A 21753-nucleotide genomic window follows, 5' to 3' on the forward strand; every position below is an offset into this window, starting at 1 on the left:
CCTAAATAATTTTTAAACTGTATATCTCCCTTACTCTCCCCCCTTCCATACACACATTTTTAAGTTGTCAGAATGTTTTCATCATAAGTTTAGGTAGTTGCAAAGGATGAAAATTCTGGAATGTAGTAAATATTGTCATTTTCAAATAAAACTTTTATATTACTCATATAAACTTATCCAGTGAACTTTAAATCTCATTAATTTGTTACCACCATTTATCCACTTCCAAAATAACTAAATACTATCCTCTTTAAAAGACAGATTTTATATGATTCCTTTTCCCTTTGAATTTATTTCAAATCTGTTTTCCCTCACCGACTTTTATCCTAATATATAATATACTTATGCTTGCAGGCCTATTTATTGGTTATCCTATCATACTTTATCCTTTTCTGTAACAAAAATGTATATATATATACAGAGAGAAGAACTGATTTTGAAAACTCTCTGTGACCATAATGCTCTAAGTGTTAAACATTATTATGGATTGAATTATCATATAATTAATATTAGGTATATTAAAATTTTTGAGAAAAAATTAAATGTGAAATGTCAAAAAACCTCAAGGCTTCCAAATGTATCTCTCTTACTGGGATGGATATAGCTTCCTCTTCTCCTGTACTCAATTAGCTCATGTATCCATGGGTAAATGCTAATTTTGTTTCAATAAGACAGCGCTCCATTTCTATTTCTAGTTTTTGTTTCTATAGATTTACTCACTGAGAAGTCTTGTTCACATAAAAAAGTACGTGAGAATAAAATTAGTTTTGTTATAACAATGTCACTCAATTTCTTGAATGCCTTCCTAGTTTTATAGCAAAGATTACACAGTGATCTGTCATCAAAAATTAATTTAAATGATCTACCAGCTCGATTAGGTCCTCTTTCAATTTCGTTGAAAGCAAAGAATTAGAAACCACTTGACTTGCCAAAGGATTGTAATGTAGTTATTAAAGTCATTCACTTTCCATTTCTGGAAGGTAAACCCAAAAGGCTTTACTCACCAAGACTTAAATGACTACAACTGTTCTATTTTCACTTAGAGATATTTCATTGAACTTAACACATGCAAAAAATAAAAATCTCAATTGCAATACCATTCTATCAGTATGAAATTTTAATATATTTATTTTATCTCAGCATTAAATATATCTGCATCCAAAACTTAGAGCTGCAGACTGGCAAAGCCAGTCCTCATTGTCAAACCAATCAGCCAAATCAGCAGTACTTTCTGGCAGAAAAAAGTCTGACTTCATTTTTCAATTCTATGTAATGTGTTGATGTGTGCTCGTGACAACCGTCTCACTTTTGAATCATAATTCTAAGACAGATAAATAGATAAGGCATGGAGCCGGACCAGAGTTTGTCACCCGGATGAAATAAGACACTGCGGCTTTCAATGATTTCTTTCCAACACATCTTAGCTTTGTTTTCTGGAGCTATACATTCTCTGATTATAGTAGGTGGTGGAAGAGGTGAGGTCATTAAATAAAACTGTCTTTACTCCTCCTCAACATCCATCAACAATACATGTCGATTTCAGAACAACCCATTCTCAACACCCCAAATATCTAATACAACCCTTTGTTCTTATCAAAAATATATGGATGACTAAGAAGGACAAGACGCCTTACCTTAGTGACCTGATTAAAGGAGGACATGAAGGCACCCAAATCATAAACTGCCCCTTGTTTGGCACCCTGATGTGCCTGGGGGAATTTGCCATCATGGGACCCTGGATGGGTGAGAAGGAAGCCTTTCTTCTGCAAAGTGGGAGGGGGCTGATTATGAAAAGTAAGAGGGCCTCTTCAAGCCGAACTATTTTAAGAGAACGTGCAGGTAGTAGCTGAGGATATAAAAATGGATTCTCCTAAACCTACTTGTGTCTTGACTGCCCCTTGGAAGATCTTTGTATACTCTTGGAGGTACTCTACGGGAAGACTGTGCTGTACCTCACCAGTTCTCTTTGAACCTTACTGTCAGGGACAGCATTAATCATTTCATTGTAAAATTAAAAAAAAAAAAAAGTGCTGCTAACATGTTTCAATTTCCTTTGCTTTTTGGTAAAATGTGTCATAGATACAAATGAGTACATAAAACATATACATAAAGAAAATGACAATTTTTGTGGTTTTAGTCATCATTTCCCTGATTATGAATGAAGCTGAATATATTCTTACATGTTTCTTCTTCAACTGAAATGCCTGCTTATGCCTTTTATCCTTTTGCTTTTTTCTTTTTTTTTAATCTGCATTGTTTATCTTTTTCTAATTGCTTTGTTGGCAATAAGATTTGGATACAAACTGATTTGGATACAAACTGCTAGTCAGTTATATCTTCTGCTACAAATGTGTTCCAAGTGTGGCTTTTCTTTTCATTCTTTTTATGTTGTCTTTTGATTTATGGAAGTTCTTAATTTTGATGTGGTCAAATCAGTCATTTCCTTTATGACCTATGTTTTCAGTGCCCCTCCCCTCACCCCTAGAAATCCTCCAAAGTCCCAAGGTCATGATGATACTAAACTATACTTCGTTTTAAAGCCTTACGGTTTCATCATTCACATTTAGGCTTTCACCCACTTTTGCATCTGAGATAGGGATTCAATTTCATTTTTTTCATACCATCTATTAAAAAGTCCATCCTTACTCCTCTGATATGTGATGCCAGGTATGTCAGACATCAAGTTTCTATGTACACATATTTGTTTCTGGATTCTCTATTTGATTACATGAACCTATTTATATATTCCTGTGTCAAGACTACACTATCTTAATTTCAATAGCTTTAATAAGGTTATATGTATGTTAGGAAAACTCTCCCCACTTCTTCTTCTTCAGAAGTATCTTGACTATTCCAGAGTGTCTTCTCTATAAAGGCTTGAATTTTGTTTTTTTTTGCGGTACACGGGCCTCTCACTGTTGTGGCCTCTCCCGTTGAGGAGCACAGGCTTCGGACGCGCAGGCTCAGCGGCCATGGCTCACGGGCCCAGCTGCTCCGTGGCATGTGGGATCCTCCCGGACCGGGGCACGAACCCGTGTCCCCTGCATCGGCAGGCGGACTCTCAACCACTGCGCCACCAGGGAAGCCCAAAGGCTTGAATGTTTTTGTCAGATATTTTCCTGTATACTTTGTATTCTTTGTTACTTTTGTATTGATACAGTAACTTTAATGACATTTTCTCAGCGATTGTTGCTGGAGTTAGAAGGAAAAGGGACTTTCAAATATTGGTTTCTATCAAACTTGTTAAACTATTTTTCATAATTTAACTATGAATTCCTAGAGCTTTTTATACAAACAATAATATTACTTTCAAATAATGATAGTTTTACTGCTCTGGTTAATACCACCAACACAGTGTCTAACAGAAACTGTAGAATGGGGCATCCTTTGCTTATTCCTGGTCTTAAAGAGGGACTTTCAAAATGCTAAGGTGAGGTTTGCCAGAGATTTTTTTTCACATGACCTTTATCAGATTAAGGAAGTTCTCTTCTATTCTTAGTTTTCTAAAAGGTTTATGAGGATGATAATGATATCATAGGAATAAATCTTCTTATTCATCTATTGGGATGACCTTATTAAATTTATTTCTCCTCAATCTGTCACTATGGTGAATTACACTGACTGAGTTTTTAATTTTAAACCAACTCAATTCCTGGAATAAACTCAATTAATTGATGAATTGGTAATTTGTCAGTGTTCATGAGTAATTTTCCTTTTTATACCTTCCAGGATTTATTTTGCTAATATTTGTGTATAATATTTTTGTATCCATGTTAATATGTGAGAAGTTCCTTAATTTCCCTTATTTATACATTCCGTCTGGTTTTGTCTCAAAGGTTATGCCAATTCCTAATGAGTTGGGCATGTCCTTTCTTTTATTTATTGACCTGTGAGTTGTTTAGAAGTTTACTTTGAAATTTCCAAAAGTCTATAGCTTATTTCGTTCTTTTTGAATCTTAAAGCTAGTTATAATCATGTCACGAAATTCCGGTCCACGGAAATGAACAGAAATGATATGTGCAAATTCTAGTTTTCACTAAAGGCAAGTTACATACATGCTCTCCCTTTCTTTCTTTTGTCTATTTACAATAATAATCTAAGGGCTGGAGTGGAACAGGCATCTTAGATCAGGAGGCAGAAGCAGTATATTGAAGATGGTAGAGCAAAATAACAAAAGAAGCCTGGGTTTCTGACACCATACCTGCCATGGACACCATATATTTGGATTGTTAAACGAGAGTGAAACTAATTTCTATCTGACTTAACCCATAATTCTTTTTGGATTTCTCTTAACTGAGGTCATGCTAACTCTAACTAATACAAAGGTATTGAGAATCTAAATTATCATGGCATTTATGGAAATGAAAATAAAGACAGGTCTGAGGTGCGATATGACAAACAGAATTTGTATCTCCAAGCTGAACAGCCTTCCCTTCCCTTTCATTTCCTAAAATGACCCTGACTTCTTATTGTACTGCCTATATCTCCTCTTCTCCCTTGACCTCCCACTTTCTAAGTTCACTAGTGCCTTTCTATAAACAAGGGTAATCACTCTAACCCTGCCTTTCTGGCACCAAACTGTCCCAATTCCTAATTTTCCTAGCACAGTCCTAAAGTTGTATTACCTCCGCATGCGCTTTCCCTCTTCCTGCTTGCAGGCTCTCACCACTCCACTCCAGTGTAGTGGTGGTTGCACACCACCACTCCAGCTGTACTCCTGCACACCACATTCACCACGCCACAACCCCTGACTGAAAACCATTAATGACTACTTATTGGCTAAATAGCCATGCTACCGCCTTTCACCTCCCAACCTCGTAATGGACACAACAGAGAATGCAAAGCAATCACAGCAGTGCTCTCCAAAAGAGCAGCCCAGAATCCTTCCCAAAAGAATGTTGCAATAGCCAGTACTGACCAGTAGGAACTGGCACTCAGGAAGAAACCCACTTGTATCCCTGATATAAAAGATAAAATCTAAACTCCTTGGTTTGTATTTCAAAACCCCGAAGTGTCTATTACTCTCTCACAGTTTTACAGACAATGAGGCTATTAAAAAAAAGATGTGAAAGCCTTTGAAATGGAACAAAAACTTACTGGGTATTTTCAGTGAAAAACTAGTTTTTGCCTCGCGGACCCTTCTGGGTTTTTTTGATTCTACAGGATCTCTGTATCAGTCACTGTCTTTGAGCTATTTATAACTCTGTGAGTTATAGATGACTGATCGCTATGCAAATGATTCTTGTACATAGACATGAAATAAATTTTGTCTGGGGAGGTTCAGTTGATTTCCTTCCTCCACTATGGAAGAAGCCAGTTTTGCCTCTATTTTAAATTCACTTCAGTACTCTATTGCTCTTTGAATGTTCCTTTAAGTGAGTTGTAACATCTTGCTCATTCTCTGATTAATTAATGAGTTAAACTCATTTGTCATGAGTTCATTTTATATTTGTATGAGAGTCATGATTTCATGATTTTGCCTTAAATTTTTTTTTTTTAAATATCCTTTTAGCTAACTCTTTTTTCTTTCTTTTTTTTTTTTTTTTTTGCAGTACGCGGGCCTCTCACTGTTGTGGCCTCTCCAGTTGCAGAGCACAGGCTCCGGACGCGCAGGCTCAGCGGCCATGGCTCACGGGCCCAGCCGCTCTGCGGCATGTGGGATCTTCCTGGACCGGGGCACGAACCCGTGTCCCCTGCATCGGCAGGTGGACTCTCAACCACTGCGCCACCAGGGAAGCCCTAGCTAACTCTTTCTTCATTATTGCCTTTAAACTTTTATTACATCCCCAATACAGAATGTCTTCTCTGGCTCTTTCTACCTGACACTACTGATTCTTCCCATTTCAGAGAGGAAACTAATCTCCTCCATCATGTCCTCAAACTACAAAAGCCATGCTTTTCCATGAGGAACCTAGACTGAAATGAGGTTAATTTATTTTACAATTATTGTTTCTTTGTAATGCCTTCTACAAAATGCACTGTTTCATTACATGTTGTAGACAGTGCATATTTATCTTACATCATTAATTCATTTATATGTAAGCAACTTCTCTCCTCAATTAAAGTGCAAGCTCCTTGAGAGAACTGATCACAATTCCTTTTCCTTTTCTCCTCTTCACTGTCTACCTAGTACCTTAGTGCCCAATAAATATCCACTCTGAGTCCCCGGTATGTGTAGGAAGGATGCTTGCAAGCTGGTAACCACTAGTTTCTTCTCTGTATCTGTGAGTCTGTTTCTCTTCTGTTTTGTTTTATACCTTTATTTTACTTTTTAGATTCCACAGACATATACTCTGTTATCACTTATATGTGGAATCTAAAAAGGATCCTAAAAAGGATCCTTCCAACCAAGATTTTTTTCAGGTAATCACTTAGCTTTATTTGGGGAATCAACCTACTATGTTTTGGCTGAAGGTGGTTCCTTCCTAGGAGAATTCACACTAAACTTTAATGAAGATCATGGGAGCTTCTGTGAAACACCAAATAAAGTGTAACACTGATCAGAAAGGCTAGGGAAAAAAGAATAAATTGATATGCTTCTGGGTACTTTTTTCCCTCAACTATCAGTACTGTGTATACCTATATTCCTAAGAATAGTCTATGTGAGTATTATATACATTCAGTTCAACATTCATTCTTTGATTTTACAAATGTTTATTGATTGTCAACTATATGTTAGAAATGTTTTGCAGGCCCTGGGGGTGCATTTGTAAATAAAATGTAATTTCTATTCCAAGAAGCTTACCTGCTAGTGAAGAAGGAGAGGGAAGTATTGAGAAAGAAAAGGGAAAGAGACACAACTGCGACCTGAGCATATAGATAATTGGTGACAAGCCAAATCAAGTTGCTCGTTATGACAAAAAAGACCTTCTTATTTTCAGGTATTACAACTACTAAACCTTTAAAATTAATCTATTGTAAATACTCCTAATGGAATAATGAAATTTCAAATTTTGCAGATCTGTATCACCAGGACACGTATCCTACATTCAAAGCCTTACATACCCTAATACCACCTAAACCAAATGAGAGACCACCAACATTTTTCTATGGTTTAAGTGCTAAGTTGTGAGAGACTAATAAATGGTCTTGAGACTGCTTCCAGCATATTTGATTTTATGAACTATAAAATACTTTACCAGCTGAACAGTCTACCAAGTATATTAAATCCACTCTTTATAATGCCATATGAAGTCAAAGGATTTCATAACATTTGAGCATTAACATTATTACTGAGCATTTTCATTTTTCATTCATTATTACCGAGGCTTTACTTATGATAATTATTTCAAATTAAAACCATCTTGAGAAAACTGCCACTGTAAAAAACCTAGTTCATTTAACCAGTTTTATTTTTCTCGTGATGATTTTTTATTTTTTACCTTTATTCTTAGAGGAACCCTTAGAATAAGGCATTTAAGATTTTATACCATAGTACTATGTTAGTAAAGAGATTATGTAAATAAAAAAGACCAACAAATACTAATAAAAGTTATAGGCTTCTTGTTGTTATTGATAATTTTCAGCTTCACATGACATACTAGTATAATCAAAATGATTAAATAAGAAATAATAAGCAATCACGTAATGATAACGATAACCTAACACTTGTCTGGTCCTAAATATTTTCACATATATTTTCTTTCTTAATTCTCACAACAGTGTGATAAAATATGTTTAATTATATTCACTTTTACAGACGAAGGAATCAAGAAACAAGCGATTTACTAAATGTTGAACTGGCATTTTGTGTACTGAACCCAGGTCCTCAAACTCAACATTTCTGTTTTGGTTCATACTTTTAAAAAGAGCATTTAATTTACAAGCCAAATACTGTTGGCAAGACACTTTCTAAGGATAAGTAAAATATATGTGGAGGAACACTAAACATTTTATTCACTTATGATGTCATCATGCTGAAACCAAGAAAGTCAGTGTACTTTCCCAATGGCCTGGTTAAATCTAAGGAATAGATTATTTCCCAGCTAGGGTCTGCACACTGTTGATCAAAATCACTTGCTTACACAGGACTAAAATACTCTCAATTAGCATCTTTCCTTTCCTCACACTCAAAATATAAATATTTTATTCTTAATTAGCCTTATTGTCTAAAAGTTTCTTATTTTTCACCTGCTCATTAAAAACATTAAAAAAAATCACCACTAGACCCAAGTCACTCAATATTTTGTGTGTTTTCAAAAGTTTTAAACACAAAATATGCATATTCAATATTTGCATCGTACTCTCCATATAGCTTTAAATATCTCCCCCTGTATATAATAGCATGGCAATATTTTCTTTTTGAAAATATGACTTTTAATGGCTGAATAATATTTCATCGTTAGGTGGTACCATAATTTATTTTACCATTCTTTCAATTCATGTGGTTTTTATTATAAAAATGTTTATTTATAAAGTAATCTAACCATGTTTTTTAAAACTTGAGGAACAGAGAAAGGAATGATATCACAGCCCTAATTCTTGTCTAACAAGTCGCTGTTATAAGATTTGCCTGCTTCTATTCTTTTTTTATACACCTATCATCATATGTTATCATTAAAGTACACGTAATTTTATATCTTGAATTTGTTTCCATTTAACATTATATAATAAACCTTTTCCAAAATCTTTGCGTCATGCTGGGTGGAAATTTCACACTTTATCTAACCATTACTTTATTGCCGAACAATAAGTCATCTCCCCTTTTTTTCTATAAAAATGTATATCATTTTCCAATAAATATTGCAAGCACGTAATCTTTATATATTGGCACTTAAAAAAATGATTTCCTAACATCAGATTCCTGCAAGTAAGATTATTGAAAAAAAGGCTAACCAGCTTTTATCATTATTTGGATATTGTAAAAAAAAAAAAATGTTGACTGCCCTTCAAAGTATAAATAGCAACCTAATCTCAGTTTCTTATCAACTAGTCCTTTTAGTGATTGGGAAATACAGAAACAAATAAGCATAATTACATGTAAGCTAATTATGTTTTCCATAAATTAGTGCATCACCTGTCTTGAGAGAGCAGTGACCACTTAAACGCACACAATTTTTTTCTTAATTCTTTTTTTTTTAAAAAGTTTGTATCTACATATCTTTCTGGTATAGTTTAGCTTACTTTCCCCTTTGAATCTTAGATATAGTTTTAGAAATGCTTTCCAGAACTGCTTCCTTTGGGGAGTGCTCTGAAATCCACATCAGGACACAGCAGTAATCCTGATAGAAGGACAAAGAAAATGCCCCAACTTACCGTTTCTAACGCATGTACACGGTCCTGCAAATAAAGCATAATACATAATTATTAAAACAAAACTATAAAAAATCATTTCAAGTTTACTTAATTTTTAGATTTTCTATTTATCCTCTATGAACAATAACATTTAAAAAATGTAAAAACTGAAAACTCCTACTCAGGATAATCTCTCCAATAGAAAAATAGTCATAAAAGAATCACTTTTCTCATCTCAACTAGTGTTAGGAGGACTACAAGGTTTAATTTAATAGTAAATACCATAAATTCAAACATAGTTACTAAGTGGAATAGATTTTATCACTTTTGCATTGGTAAAATTATTTATCTATTTAGTGAAATATAACTATTAGATCTGAATATATGAACCACTAGACAATAGTAGTGATTTAAAAAAGGAATTTAGCACATATACCAGCTCTCAATTAGGTATACAGCACAAAGTATGCTCTCACAGGAAGTAAAGTTCAGACATAAGAATGACTTCACCAATTAAAGTTAATAAGTACATTGTTAATTGAAACAAGGCAGGAAAAGTAAATGAGAAAGATATGTCACATGCAGCCAATCCTGAACCCAGATAGGTCTTCATTACCTACAATATCTTAGAAGGTTTCATAGAAATACTGGTTTTAAAAAGAGTCAGTGATAATATCGCTTTAAAAGCTAAATGATTAAGAATGGTTTCATTCTCAATCCAACAGTTGTGTTCTCAACTCTTCCCAGAGCTAACAGCTACATACTAAAAGTTTTTACCAAAAAAAAAAAAAAAAAAAAAAAAGCTGACTTGAGAGAGAGGAGACTGAAAATTCAAGGAAGTGCAAAGCCATCCTTTTTACGAGGGTCAAGGCCACTTTTCTTTCTATTCTTTCATTTTAAGTAGTTGGAGGAGATACATAAAATCTGGATTTTTAAAAATTAAATTGTTTGCGCTAAGAGGGAAAGGAAGGAAGATGGTGCAGAGGGCCATTCAGCTCAGATCTCTGTGACCGTACAGAGACTGACAGAGACCCATGACACTTAGGAGCATAAACTTGGCTCTCCCCTGCATTCTCCCAGCTTCACCTAACACACAGAGGCCTTGCCTTTGAGGACTTCTGCAACCCAGCCTTCAACCCTCAGACTGCGAAACTGGGTTGAACATTTCTGCCTCTTTAAATATTTGGCTATGTGGGCACAAGCTAAATGAATATATTATGCAAAATCAGCCCAAAGCAGATTGCTTTTAGCAATATAATCTGTTTAATTACATTTTGTTGGCATACTTGAGAGAACCTCACCCTTACCCCCATAATTTTCATAAAATAACTGCTATTTTATTGGTGACTTGTGTACTGTCACATTTGAGTAGCTCGTAATAAATGCACATAATGCCTCAACGGGGCTTTGATCTGTTCTTACCAGGCATCTTATTCACAGTGCATCTGGGACAAAATCATTCAGCAAAGTGTTATCATCACTTGCAGACTGAACAGAACCTCATTAGACAGTCTTTGGGAAGTATCGCATTTATATGAACCATCTTGGAAGGCTGAAAATATTTACAGCCACTATTTGGGCCTTAAGTTTTCCCCACACCATGTACCTATGGGGCTCATATTATTTAGAATTAGCATATTTTAAAAGCACACATACAGCTGGTTTGAAATCCGTGATATCATATGATGCCAAAATAGTACAACTGAATTAAATTCCATTTTAATTCATAGCTCACTGTTTGGTAAAGATAAACTGATATAATTTATGTATTACTGTCTTCATTTTACTTAAATATTTGTTACAGGATTTTAAAATACGCACTGTCATGGATTACATGTTTGTGTACTCAGAATTCATGCATTAAAACCCCAATCCCTAATGTGATGGCATTTGGAGATGTGGCCTTTGGGAGGTAACCAGGTCATGAGGATCGAGCCTTCATGGGATTAATGCCCTTATAAGAAGAGACACAAGAATGCTTGCCTCTCTTTCTGCTCTCTGCCAGGTAAGGGAATAAGGAGAAGATGGCCATCTACAAGCCAGGAAGAGGTCCCTTACCAAGAACCGAATCTGCCAGCACCTCGACCTTGGACTTGCCAGCCTCCAGAACCGTGAGAAATAAATGTTTGCTGTTTAAGCCACCCAGGCTACAATAATTTGTTATAGCAGTCCCAGCTGACTGAAACATATCCCTAGTCTATAAGGCTAAAACGCAAATGGTCAAAAAATCTCAATTTCGTTAAAATATAAAGATCAATAATCTATTTCAATACAATTTACTTATGTCTGTCTATAATCTACTCCATTCCAAAATGGTACTGAGATAGCGTTCAATGAAAAATATATATGTTAAGAAAATGAGAAAATTAGGGAAACAAGAAATTCAATTCATTAGTCTGAATTTAAATAATTCAGTTTGCCAATCAACAACAGCTAATAGGATACCAGTCATTGTTGCCAATTAGTGAGCTCTGTCTAAATTGCAGTTTTGTTGGCCTTAATTGTAGGCCATAAATAAAAACAAACTACTCCTAATCTTTATGAACTTATTAACTTGCTTTTTTTTAACATCTTTATTGGAGTATAATTGCTTTACAATGGTGTGTTAGTTTCTGCTTTATAACAAAGTGAATCAGCTATCTGTATACATATATCCCCATATCCCTCCCTCTTGCATCTCCCTCCCACCCTCCCTATCCCACCCTCTAGGTGGTCACAAAGCACCCAGCTGATCTCCCTGTGCTATGCGGCTGCTTCCCACTAGCTATCTATTTTACGTTTGGTAGTGTACATATGTCCATGCCACTCTCTCACTTCGTCCCAGCTTACCCTTCCCCCTCCCCATGTCCTCTAGTCCATTCTCTATGTCTGCGTCTTTATTCCTGTCCTGCCCCTACATTCTTCAGAACCTTCTTTTTTTTGTTTTTTTAGATTCCATATATATGTGTTAGCATACGGTATTTGTTTTCCTCTTTCGGAGTTACTTCACTCTGTATGACAGACTCTAGGTCCATCCACTTCACTACAAATAACTCTTTTTATGGCTGAGTAATATTCTATTGTATATATGTGCCACATCTTTATCCATTCATCTGTCGATGGACACTTAGGTTGCTTCCACGTCCTGGCTATTGTAAATAGTGAGGCAATGAACACTGTGGTATGTGACTCTTTTTGAATTATGGTTTTCTCAGGTTAAATGCCCAGTAGTGGGATTGCTGGGTCGTATGGTAGTTCTATTTTTAGTTTTTTAAGGAACCTCCATACTGTTCTCCGTAGTGGCTGTATCAATTTAAGAAATGTATTGCGAAATTTAAATGGTTGAAATTGACTCTTTTTTGGCAGAAAAGATTAGTTATTATAATTCTGTATATAAAAGAATTAGGCTACTGCAAATCTCTATTCTCAAACAAAATATTTGCATACTTCTGCTCATGTTCTTATCATTAAAATATCCAATAACTTAAGCCAATATTGTGGCACTGATACAGTCTATGAAAACACATGCCAGTATATGTCTTGGAATGAATATATAATTATACCAAAATATATTCTCCCTATCCTCTCCCACTCTTACTATAACTGCAACTGTAGTGTTTTGTTGTTGCTGTTTAATCTTCAATTTTCATTTCAACAGATTTTATCTTCAAGCTTGGCCTGCAGGTTCAGCACTCTCCCTCCTCTCCTACCACATACACACTCCTAAGGTTAGATCCCCAAAAGAAAAGAATTGCTAGGATATTGAAAGGGGGGAGAGTAGGTGAGAGGAGTAGAGGGGGAAGACAGAAGTAATGAAGTAATGAAGATACTGTCAGTAAAATCATGACATTTCAGGTGGTTTTAATAAATCAGTGGTTCTTATTTTTGTAGTCATGGACTTTGAGAATCCTTTCCCCAGGAAAATGTACACTATACACAACACACAGAATTTTGTATATATTTTTAGGGGAATTGCAGACTCTCTGAAACCCACTCATGGGCCTCCAAGTGCTTTTACTCCAAATAAAAACACTTGAAATAAGATGTAAGAATTATTTTAGTAGACCAAATAATTTATTTTAAATAAATTATTTTATTATGCCAAATAAACTATTTTATTAGACCAAATCTATTTATTTCTCCTGTATGAAATATTTCTGGATAACAAGGAAAGAAACAATGGGGAGTGGAAGGTTAAAAATTGGAGGAGAAATTTCCTTCAAATGTTTTGAAGAAAAAAGCTCTTAGGGAAAAAATATGTTTTATCGTTACCAGTTTTTTTTGTGATTGGAGAGTCCCTTTCCCACTATTTTTTAGTGCTATTTAAGATGGGGAAAGTCTAAGAAAAACCTAAAATGGCAACAACTATTTTAATGTTTACTCTTAAGGATTATACATATATAGTCACTGCATAGTCCTTGAGTTACAATGAAGAGTACTAGCTGTTATTATCAGTGTGAAAACTACATACCATTTCTAAATGAAAACAATAATGCTAGAAATCACATTTTAATTTATTCTGGGCTTGACAGATGGAGTAAGGTGAGTTATATTTTTGGGAAGGACAATAGCACATGCACTATAAAAAAAAGATGTATTTTAACTTTTTATCATTAGGTTAGTAACCTGTCTTGAGCTGTATATATTCCTTTGCTACCTGGTCACAGTGGGGCGTACATTAGAGTTTATGAATAAACCAAAGCAAATTCATTAGTATCACTGGAGATGGGAACATATTTGTAGGCTGTTAGGAAATGAAGGCTACGTGGAGAGTTGGTATCTGAATCCTTGGTCATTAACCGTTTATTTGACTCAGCTGAGCCAATCAACTAGCCACATTGATTCATCCATCCCATCTAAGAGATGAAATAGAGACTCACAGGTCTGAATACTCAGAGTTCTCTCCCCCTGATAAGTAGAGCTGTACAGGTCTAGTGACTTTATCACAATAATGCAGCATTTTCCAAAAGTGCTTTAAATACATCCATTAGCGTACAAAAAAAGCACAATACTGGCGTAAAAATATAATGAAAGTCTCTATTGCTTCCGAGTCTAAGAAACATTACAAGCATAGACTAATTCTGGAAATTTCTCTGTACTGAAGGGCCATGATGAACACATAATTTACAAAAAGAAAACCCACAGTGAGGACTCCCTCTCGTCACTGTTCTAAATGCACAAAGCCTGTTTTCTGGAAGAAAACTCCACTGAGCTTCACCCAGAGAGACCACTGCAGGGCATTTTTCCTGTCAATGTTATCTTGGTTTAATCAACACTCACACTTTACCTGCTGTTTCGTACATGAAGGTTATAAAATGAAATGCATTTTTCCACATGACAACCCATCACATTTAACAAATTGTCAATCATTTTTTTAAATAATTCAAAGAGTTAGAAATAATTTCAAATGTATTATTTTCCACACTTCAAGATATTAAAGTGAAAGAAAAGGAAAAGGCTTTTATTAACCACCTCAAAAAAAGATCAGTGTTTCATAGTCATTCTAAAAAATTAAAACAAAATAGATGAAAATCGTAAACAACCTCAATGTTGCAACACCAAAGTTTTAAAATATAGCATAAGTTGGCTTTGAATACACACAGAAGTCAAAGATCTGTACATAAAATTGCATGTTATCTATTAAAAGTCAAAGTTACTCTATATTTTAAAAAACTTTAGACTGAATGACATTAGGGCAGCATGCAGTGGTTTCCCATCATCTGGTGTTCAATTTAGCCATCATTAGATATTTCCGGTCAATCTTTGTTAACTCATTTCACTAGCTGCTTATGTGCCTTTTTCAAATAATCTACCTCAGGGTTCAAAATAACAAAACAGAAATGCTGAAAAGAAAACCACAACAAGGCATCAGGATTTTACCTAAAAAGTCGTCAATAAGAAAACCCAACATTTGACTTATCAAGAAAAGCCAGTTTAAAGGTACGTATTATTTCCTAGCCTAGTAATGATCCTTGTTATCTACCTTTCACTTGGGGACTGGAAAATCAGAAGCAGAAACAAAGACAAAATTTAAGAACAAAGCCGAAGTGTGTGCTCCACATTTCTGACCTGTTCTCTCATCCACTACCGTTGCCAGATAGGGACCTGCGGCAGCCAGTTTTGCTTCTGTAGCTAGCGGTTTGGTTTGCGGTATTGTTATGAGGCCGTTGTTGACTACTGCACTTGCATTCAGTACTATTCAGGAAAGGCTGAGGTTGCACTTACACTGAAGTGGGATGTGTACATGGGTTTGCGGAGCAGGGAATACAAGTGGGGTGAAGGAGGAAAATGAAGAGAAAGCATGGAAATGGGGCTCTGTTGCTTTGTTTCAACAGATTTCACACTGGAAAATGCAGCCAGAAAGGCTAGGTAAGGGTTTTGCTTAAAATCCCTGTAAGCATTTCTAGTCAACAGTACAAAACTAACACCAAAAAAAAAAAAAAAATCTCAGATTTACCCTTTATATTTTAGAATACAAAGCAAGGCAATGAGATTTCTTCCCCCTGCCCCCCTTTAAAATGAAGAATCACTGTAAGTTTCTTCTTTAATGCACAATGTAATACGGTGCATAGGTGTGCGCCTACAGGATAAGACTGCAACCCAAATGAAGGGCAAAAGCCAGAATTATCTTTCTGTTGGTACTGCTCAGTTCCACAGTGAAACTGCTAGTAACAGGTAACAAAAGTTCAGTGAATGACATCTAGACTGGAGAACACCTAAAAGTTATTTGCAGATAATATAAAGGCTATGATCGTGGTTAGGGGTAATGCAAATGGTAACCAATGTAATTTCAAAGATTGTCCCCAAAAGAGATGCAGGAACAGGAGTTGAGTAGCAGGGGAAAAAGCTAACAATCCAGAAACCAACACACCACATTTTTTTTCAAGGATTTACACCTTATGAAATAAAGTACGTGTCTCCAGTTGTGAGGCCTGTCATACATCAGCTGAATATGCTCTGAACTCTTATGCAAATCATAGTGCAGTGGTGATTATGGCATAATTTATGAGTAGGTCTGTGTCATGCATAACTTGTGGAAAACAACTGGGTGTGCTTTTTTTTTTTTTCAGGGTGTGTATCTGACTGCCACCAAACATAGCTGATCTAATGAGACTCCCTGAGGCTAACATCTCCTTTGTTTCCCTCAAGTGTGCACATCTCTTGGGTTTCCAAGTGAAGCATGTTCACAAGGAAACCCATATAATCACAGAACCCTTTGTCCCAAGCTCCTTGCTCTTGAATATTTGAATTGCAACACTTGATTGTTGACTACTGTGCATGTCACATGGCTGAGTCATTAAATGGCAAAAGCAAACAGTCCACCTTGGGAATTAAATTGTAATTCCAATAATCCACCTCCTAATTTACATGGAAAGTCATTTACTCAATTCTTTTCAGGAATTAAAACATAAGGAATATTATATTAGATACTCTCCTTTTCACCCTCATCCCCATATTCCTTCTGCGGGCTACTGCGTACAGTTATCTCTCACCATTCTATACAAAGAGAGAGGCTGCAGCTCAGAATGAATAATCAAGGCATAGATAGTTTTAAAATAATGTATTCGGCTGACATAACTCAGGCTTTTCTTGCTTCCTGACTCAGTTTGACTCAGCTTAGAACTATACTAACCTCCATTTTGTAATACACAAGTACAGGTAGAAAGGGAAAGGTGATTAAAGGATTTAAAACTAGCCTTAGATTATATGTACTCTGATAATCAATGGTGCACTATTCTTAGTATCTACAAAAACTGAGAGAAAAAACCCAACAACTTAGTTTTCAGTTGAACTTCTGGGAAGCATACCTGAAGGCTGACTTACCCTGTATGTCCTGAAATAAAGCAGATGTATTTTGACTATTCAGCTCCAAATATTCTAAATATTTTACCTATGAAGTACTTAACTGATTTTTCTTCAAATTGAGCTTCATTCTGATTTCTCATTGCAGTCTGACTAGCATCTTCCAAAGGTGGCATTTTAAATAGTAGCTTTGGCTGTTTAAGAGAGATGTGAGTAAAGAAAAAGAGTTGGAAAGCTCTATTGTCTACTTAAAGCACTATAAATAGTAATAGCTATAAAAATAACACCAATAGGACCATAATAATTTCTAATGATTTTTAAAGGACCTTTAAAATGTTCCTCCAAATAACTGTTTACCCAACTAAGGTCACAAATTTTAGGGAAATCATTATTTGAAATTTAAAATACTTTACTCTTCAGGATTATAAATAAAGAATAGTGATTCATTTCAAAATATCCCCAACTGTCTGGCTTTCAAAATCATCCCAGGAAGTAACTGATCCTAAATTCCAAAGTCTATGAAGGAAGGAATAAATAAGATGTGAGCTTGTTAACAGACGCACCTGGGCAGTTTTAGCCAGTAATGAAAGCTACTTTTAACACTCACAACCTTACCTGTGGATAATGGCCCACTAATGGAGTGTGATTTTAGGAGTTCAGGAAGGTCTGACTGATTACCCAAAATTATAGTTTCCTTCTATTTGCAAAATTATTTAAAATTCTACCAACAGAAATTTATTCTTTGAGGAAGAGGTCAAAAATTTACTCTTTGACTCTTCCCACTCCAGTTCATCTTTCAAAAGACAAACATTCTTGAGACAGATAACCATTAAACTGTAGTTCATTCCAAGGCAGGGTCAGCAAAGTACGACAGTAGGTCACTCCAACATGCTGCCTGTTTTTATAGGTCTGCCAGCTAAGAATGGTTTTTACATTTTTATGTGGTTGAAAAAAAAAGTCAAAGTAAGAATAATCATGACGTGAAAATTACATGAAATTTAAATTTCACTTTCCATAATTAAAGTATTATTGGAACATAGCCCACTCATTTCTTTACATATTGTCTATGGTTGTTTTCATTCTATGACGTCAGAGATGAGTTGTTGGGTGAGAGCATATGGCCTGTAAAAGTGAAAATATTTAGATACTGGTCCTTTACAGGAAGTTTGGTAACCCCCTTTTCTAAGATATTGGTGTCCTATAAGAATTACTTCCGGCCTCACAGAGGTCACCCTGTAGGAAACCCTGTATGTAACTGGAAGCAGAGGATAAGGTGAGACATGCTGACCAGGGATAAGAAACTAAAATAAGAACCAGAAAATTTTTACTCAACTTTTAAACTTTAAAGCAAAATTTAAAAGTTGTATGTGCATAAATACATATGCCCAGAATATAAACCATTCCTCAGGCTATATACGTTTCTTCCTTTTGTCCTTTATTCCTTTTATCCATTATTTTTTCTTTCCTTCCAATTTCTTTCCCTACATCATTGCTTCCTTCCTTTCTTTCTCCTCCCTCCCACTCATTTATTCATTTAATTAATTCATCCACGTTTACTGACACAGACACTATGATAGACACTGGGTACACAGTTATTAACAAGAAAGATAAGGTCTCTCTGCCTTCATGGAGCTTACATTCTAAAGGAGAAGACAAGGACATAAATAAAGAAGACACCCAGGAGCTATGATGGGGGGTAAGGGCAGAGGTTTGCTTTAGACAGGTTGATCAGGTTAAGTTCTCACAAAGAGGTGACATTTGAGCTGAAAACTAAAGGATGAAAAAGAGCTGTCACCGAAAGAGTTAAGGGAAAAGCATTATAGAGAGAGGGAGTGGCAAAGGCAAAGGTCCTGGGACAGGAAAGAATTTGCTTAGTTTAAGGAACAAAAGGGACAGTGGTATGTGTGTTGTGGTTGTTAATGAAAACATTCCTTTAAATCACCAGTATCATAAAAATCAACACCATTTATTAAAAGCTTATTATTTGCAAAAATTGTATTGGGTGCTTCTCACATATGTTCTCATTTAATGTTCACAAAAACTCTCAATGGTGAAAATGACTAACTTCATTCATTTAAGTCAGAGAAACAGACTTCAAAGATATATGTATTGAATTGTACATTGTGATTAAATGTTGGCAGTTAGACTGTAATCCAGGTCCACCTGATTCAAAGGAGTCTACATTAACTCTGAAAGACAAATAAAAGGTCACGTTAAAAAAAATGTGTGTGTTTGTTTATTTAATATGTTGACAAAATGGAGTAGTGGAAATACCATATGCTGACAGAGCAGTTTTATGAGCAAATAGCCAATAAATGCCAATATTACCACCAGGGCTATTTTTATGTGTGTGGTAGAGGTTAGAGGATATACTGGATAACTGTTCTGCAGGCTTTTCTCAAAATTACACATGCCAGAAGAGCATTCCAAAACTTATTTTTAACAGATGTCATGTGACAGTGTAACAAAACACATACTATATCACAACAAAATTTAATGTTCAAATAAAAACCATTATTTGCACACATTTTTATATTTATTTCGGTATATAATAAAAAAAGATTATATTTTTGGCATATGCCTTTCTTAAGTAAGTTGCAACTCCCTCTGACTTCTGGGTCTGACATTAGGCCAGCTGAAACACACACAGTCAATACCACTGGGGAAAGAGCAGAAGAAAGGATAAAGGAGAGCAAAGATCTACACTTAATTAGCGGAGATGTTATGCAGTTAAATGGCACCTCTATTGTGCTGGCCTCCCAGTTCTTTTAGATCTGAGCTGCAGGAGATTAGTTTCATCACTGAGCTCATAAATGGCCTCTTTCCTCCACCCCTGTTCCATTCGTGACAAATTTATTAGTTCTTTCTAACAATGAAATGAGAACCAGGGATTTCAATTACCACCAGAATGTAGTAAAGGCATGGAGTCCCTTGCAGGTAGTATTTTTCTATTTCATTTTATGGGCAAATATAGAAACATTGTTAACAGACATTAAATGTTATTTATTAGCATGCTAATAAGTCTTCACACTTTTAAAAGTAAACACTAAACTTCTAACAAATTAAACTTAGAATAGTAAGTGTAAAGCAGATACTCTGGAAAAGGAATGCACTTCAGAAATAATTTTTTAAAACCAAAGTAATCACTGAGTATGATAAAAAGACAAAGATATAAGAGGAGATGCTTATTAGTCATTCTTTCAGCTCAGTTTAGTTTTATCACCTTTTGCACAATTTAAAATTTATGCAAACGTTTTCAATGTTGCCTTTAATTTTTGCCAGAATATTTTGAACCTGGCTTAAAACTGAAATTGAAGAAGCCCAAGGAGGGCTTTAATAACAACTTTCTTCAGTCTGTTTATTTAAAACATGATGAATAAGCAAAAAGAAAAGGTGCAGAACTGAAAAAGAAAAATGATCCCTTCTCCTTCCTGGAAGTGTTCAAGATTACTGGATTGTTCATAATCTTGCACCAGGAATTAAAATCTTTCTCACATGCCAATAGCTAAATATACATATAACACTGTCCAGTCACCATATACATGTGAGCTTAGAGCCTAAGGGTTTATAAGTAGTTTTAAAGTTATAGAAAGGCAGGAAGAAGTTTCACTACTATTAAGACCCCAGTATCGCCTGACTTATTTAATGCGCTCTCTCAAAATTGTTTAGCTTCTTATAGTCTTTTTCTTGAGGAAGTAGGAGGTCAGTTAGTATTTTACCACACTAAATGCTTAATATCTTTACTAACAAATCATTCTCATAGAAAAAAACAGAAGAAATTTAAAGGAACATTTAAAGAAATGCCAGGAACCTAAACAAACAAACAAAAAAAAGTGCAGAAATTCTGTTCTCCATAAGCTCACAAGGCATTTAAGCACAGGAGCACAGAAGACAAGCGAATTCTAACGCAAGTACCAGCCTGGCCACTAACTGGCTGAGCAAGCTATGCGCCTTAGCTTTTTTATCTGTAAGATGAGAATAAAAGTATCTATCTTATAGAATTGTTGCAAGGAATAAATGACATACATTTAGAAGTTTTAGCAGTGTATGACACAAAAGAATTGTCTGGTAGCTATTGATATCATTCATTAACAAGACAGAGGGTGATTTTTTTTCTGCTCTAATGTACAGATCATCACCCTTTGGGGTTGATTTAGCACAATCTTGACAGGAATTAACAAATGCTAAATAAGTATTTGTTAATAGATTGAAACATAACATTAGTGAGTTTCCAAGATCCCAGACTGGGGAAATCCTCTGTTTCTTTATATTCTGGAAGATCAGCCAGGGATGGGAATTGGAGATAGTCCTTGAAGCGAGAACTACAGTTTCTTTCAATGATCTCCTATTAATACTTTGAACCTCAGAGATTTGTTTTATGAGTCAGCAGAAATTGTTTCACCCAGATATATATTACTGCTGAGCATTTATTTCCAAATCTGTTGCACATCACAGTCATTACTTAAAATATTGCTTTTCACAACTGTCACTGTTATCAGGAGATGGAAGACAATATAGAGAACACAATGTTATGCCCTAAATGTTTGTGTCTCCCCAAAATTCATAGATTGAAATCCTAATCTCCAATGTGATGATTTTAGGAGGTGGGGCCTTTGGGAAGGGATTAGGTCAGAGGTGGAGTCCTCATGAAAGGATCATGCCCTTATAAAAGAGACTCCAGAGCGCTCTCTGTCTGCTGTGAACCAGGAAGCACGCCGGATACTGAATCTGAATCTG

General features: G+C 35.4%; 1 protein-coding gene across 2 annotated transcripts in view; it reads right to left on the reverse strand.

Annotated features, from left to right (window-relative positions):
• Window positions 1-21753, reverse strand: part of CEP128 (centrosomal protein 128) — a 453164-nt gene that overhangs the window by 48009 nt on the left and 383402 nt on the right. For both annotated transcript variants that reach the window (XM_033416425.2, XM_004262299.3), the window contains one exon: window positions 9256-9279. In XM_033416425.2, the coding sequence (XP_033272316.1) occupies window positions 9256-9279 (24 nt within the window). The remainder of the gene's footprint in view (window positions 1-9255; window positions 9280-21753) is intronic.

Source organism: Orcinus orca, chromosome 2, assembly GCF_937001465.1.
Source record: "Orcinus orca chromosome 2, mOrcOrc1.1, whole genome shotgun sequence".
Lineage (NCBI taxonomy): Eukaryota > Metazoa > Chordata > Mammalia > Artiodactyla > Delphinidae > Orcinus > Orcinus orca.